The 3,197-nt window shown below is 38.9% G+C and overlaps 1 protein-coding gene across 1 annotated transcript in view; it reads right to left on the reverse strand.

Annotated features, from left to right (window-relative positions):
* Positions 1 to 1,410: 1,410 nt before the first annotated feature.
* The window catches only part of LOC138961749 (procathepsin L-like), a 13,604-nt gene continuing 11,817 nt past the window's right edge, over positions 1,411 to 3,197 (reverse strand). The window contains exon 7 of the mRNA XM_070333421.1: positions 1,411 to 2,623. Within this exon, the coding sequence (XP_070189522.1) occupies positions 2,515 to 2,623 (109 nt within the window). The 3' untranslated portion in view covers positions 1,411 to 2,514. The remainder of the gene's footprint in view (positions 2,624 to 3,197) is intronic.

A 3,197-nucleotide genomic window follows, 5' to 3' on the forward strand; every position in this document is an offset into this window, starting at 1 on the left:
CTGAAATTGACTTGGATAAAACAAAAGTTGAGGTTCGCGGTCCACCAATGGAAAGTTATAACAGCTGCTTTATATCCTGATGTTGAGAACATTGATGTGTGTGGTCCTAGTCTTTATGGCGGTGAACAACATTGTAATAGTTTTTGAAAGGATGAGTTCAATGTGTATGAACAGTTTAGGTATAACATAGATTAAGAAACTTCCAAAGAAATATTAGCAGAACCACTTCTTTTTATAATAATAATATTAAAACTGGAAATAACACTTGTTTTTTTGATAATTGGTTTGATAATAAAGTTGGTTTTGTCGGCCAGTTGGCGATGGGCGTTTTTATACCTATAACGAGTTTTGTGAAAAGTATCAAATTAGAACGATTTTGTTAAAGTATTGAGGGTGTGTGGGAGCAATTAAGAGATATATGAAAACGTTTGATATTGTTTTGGAGAATAACAGTAAGATTGATGGTATTAAATCTGTGTCAGTTATTTAATCCCAAATGAAAGTAGCAAATTTGTATTATGAAAAATTATTACAGAATGGAAAACGTCCAAATTGCTGTACAAAACACTCACACACACACAGACACAAAGGGGTTACATTCAAGGGTCTGCCAAACCCGGCAAATGCAGTAGGCATCCCAGAAATCCCCAAGTACCTCTCCAAAAGATGGTACTTTTCGGCTATATTTACAGTTTCAAGCTGTAAGGACAACTTCGTTGAATGTGTGATTTTATAGATGTTTTTTTGGGGAAACTGAAAGGTAGCCTCGTCAGAGGACAACTATTCAAACCCATATCCTCATCATTTTGTTTCTCGATTGAGAATAATCATGTATAGATGACTATTATTCATTTCCCTTGTTGGGGTGTACGTGTATGTACTGGTGGTTGATTAACCAGATATCCTCTCAGTGATTGAGGCTTATATGAGACTCAGTGATTATAAATTTCACTGTTCCTTTAACGGGTTTATTCCGTTGTCCCCCCCCCCACACACACACACACACACACACAAACACACACACACATACACACACACACACACACACACACACACATGTTTATGTTTGGAATTCGTAAGTGTATGTTGTTGTGTTTCTTCGAGGGAAAAATTAGTTAGTGAAAAAGCGACGGAGAGAGTGAGTGAGAGAGAGAGAGAGAGAGAGAGAGAGAGAGAGAGAGAGAGAGAGAGAGAGAGAGAGAGAGAGAGAGAGAGAGAGAGAGAGAGAGAGAGAGAGAGAGAGAGAGAGAGAGAGAGAGAGAAGAGAGAGAGAGAGAGAGAGAGAGAGAGAGAGAGAGAGAGACAGAGAGAGGGAGAGGGAGAGAGGGGGGGGGATACTATTGAGAAGAAAAATAAGCTCCATAACATAACATTGGCACATAAAACATAACAAAATAGAAACAAAAACAATCAATGAACTCAAGGTTTAATTCAAAACCAACACACACACACACACACACAAATCAGCGAGATATAATACACAGCTTTTTTTCATGAAAAGGACAACTTCTTGCATGAAATAAATCAGACCACTGGAGTAGGCTTTTCTTTCTTTCTTTCTTTATTTGGTGTTTAACGTCGTTTTCAACCACTGGAGTAGGCATTTCACAGTCGCAAGCATAAAGCACAAAAACAGAAGCAATCAAAACAAGCAACAACAACAACAACAACAACAACAACAACAACAACAACAACAACAACAACAACAACAACAACAACAAACGATGATACGAACAACCAGTTTAACATTTTCGTACAGTTAATGAACGTGTATTGGTTGTTGGTCAAAAAGCAACAAAACCTAACAACAACAACAAAAGTAACAGCACCAACACAACAACAACAACAGCAACACATTACAACAACAACAGCAGCACCAACAACAACACCAACACAACAACAACAACAGCAACAACAACAACAACAAGCGTTAAATGCAAGTTACTATCTGTTCTGAGCGTGTAGCTTGATGCAAAGTAGACAGCAAGGCTATTGCTCACGAGAAAGTTACCAACTAAATGGGAGCCAGACACGGGGTCGGACTAGTTGAAATGGAAATTTTCTCTGTAATTTTAACGTGTCTGCCCATAGTTTAACCAGCCTGGCCCCCATCCACTCGGGTATCTTCTCGTATAAACCAAACCTGGGCCGTTGTGCACGAGAAAGTTACCAACCAGCTTCGGGGGAGCCAGCTTCGGGGTTGGTTTGGTTGAAATTGAAGTTTGCATGTGATTTCTACAATCCCAAAAATTGTGGCTCGCTCCAACTCAGTTGGTAAATTCCTCGTGCACATTAGATCTGGGTTGGTATGCACGATACATTTGCCATCCGAGCAGTAGCGAAGCGCGGGATCGGATCGGTTGAAATTATAGTTTGCATATCAGTGATTTCTACAATCAAATAGTGTGGATCGCTCCCACTCAGTTGGTAACTTCCTCGTGTACATCAGTCCTGGGTTTAACGATCAACAGGACACAGAATCGTTGGAAACTCAATGAACAAAGTTGTGCCGGTTCAAACAGGTGACACCACCGGAAAGTTGGCTTCAGTGGCGACACCACACATGTTGTTCTTGTTCCGTGCCATCATGATGTAGCCCTGCAGGCCCCATTGTCCACCCCAGCTGAAAATAGATAACAAGTCGCGTAAGGCGAAATTACTACATTTAGTCAAGCTGTGGAACTCACAGAATGAAACTGAATGCACTGCATTTTTTCACAATAACCGTAGTCCGTCGCTTGTACAAAAGGCAGTGACATTGACAGCCTGTTTTAGCGCGGTAGCGGTTGCGCTGTGCTGCATAGCATGCTTTTCTGTACCTCTCTCCGCTTTAACTTTCTGAGCGTGTTTTTAATCCAAACATATCATATCTATATGTTTTTGGAATCAGGGACCGACAAGGAATAAGATGAGATTGTTTTTAAATCGATTTCGGAAATTTAATCTTAATCATAATTTTTATATTTTTAATTTTCAGAGCTTGTATTTAATCTGAATATAATATATCTATATGTTTTTGGAATCAGAAAATAATGAAAAATAAGATTAACGTAATTTTGGATCGTTTTATAAAAAAAATAATTTTAATTACAATTTTTGGATTTTTAATGACCAAAATCATTAATTAATGTTTAAGCCTCCAAGCTGAAATGCAATACCGAAGTCCGGCCTTTGTCGAAGATTGCTTGGCCAAAAGT

Source organism: Littorina saxatilis, linkage group LG3 (genome assembly GCF_037325665.1).
Source record: "Littorina saxatilis isolate snail1 linkage group LG3, US_GU_Lsax_2.0, whole genome shotgun sequence".
Taxonomy (NCBI): Eukaryota; Metazoa; Mollusca; class Gastropoda; order Littorinimorpha; family Littorinidae; genus Littorina; species Littorina saxatilis.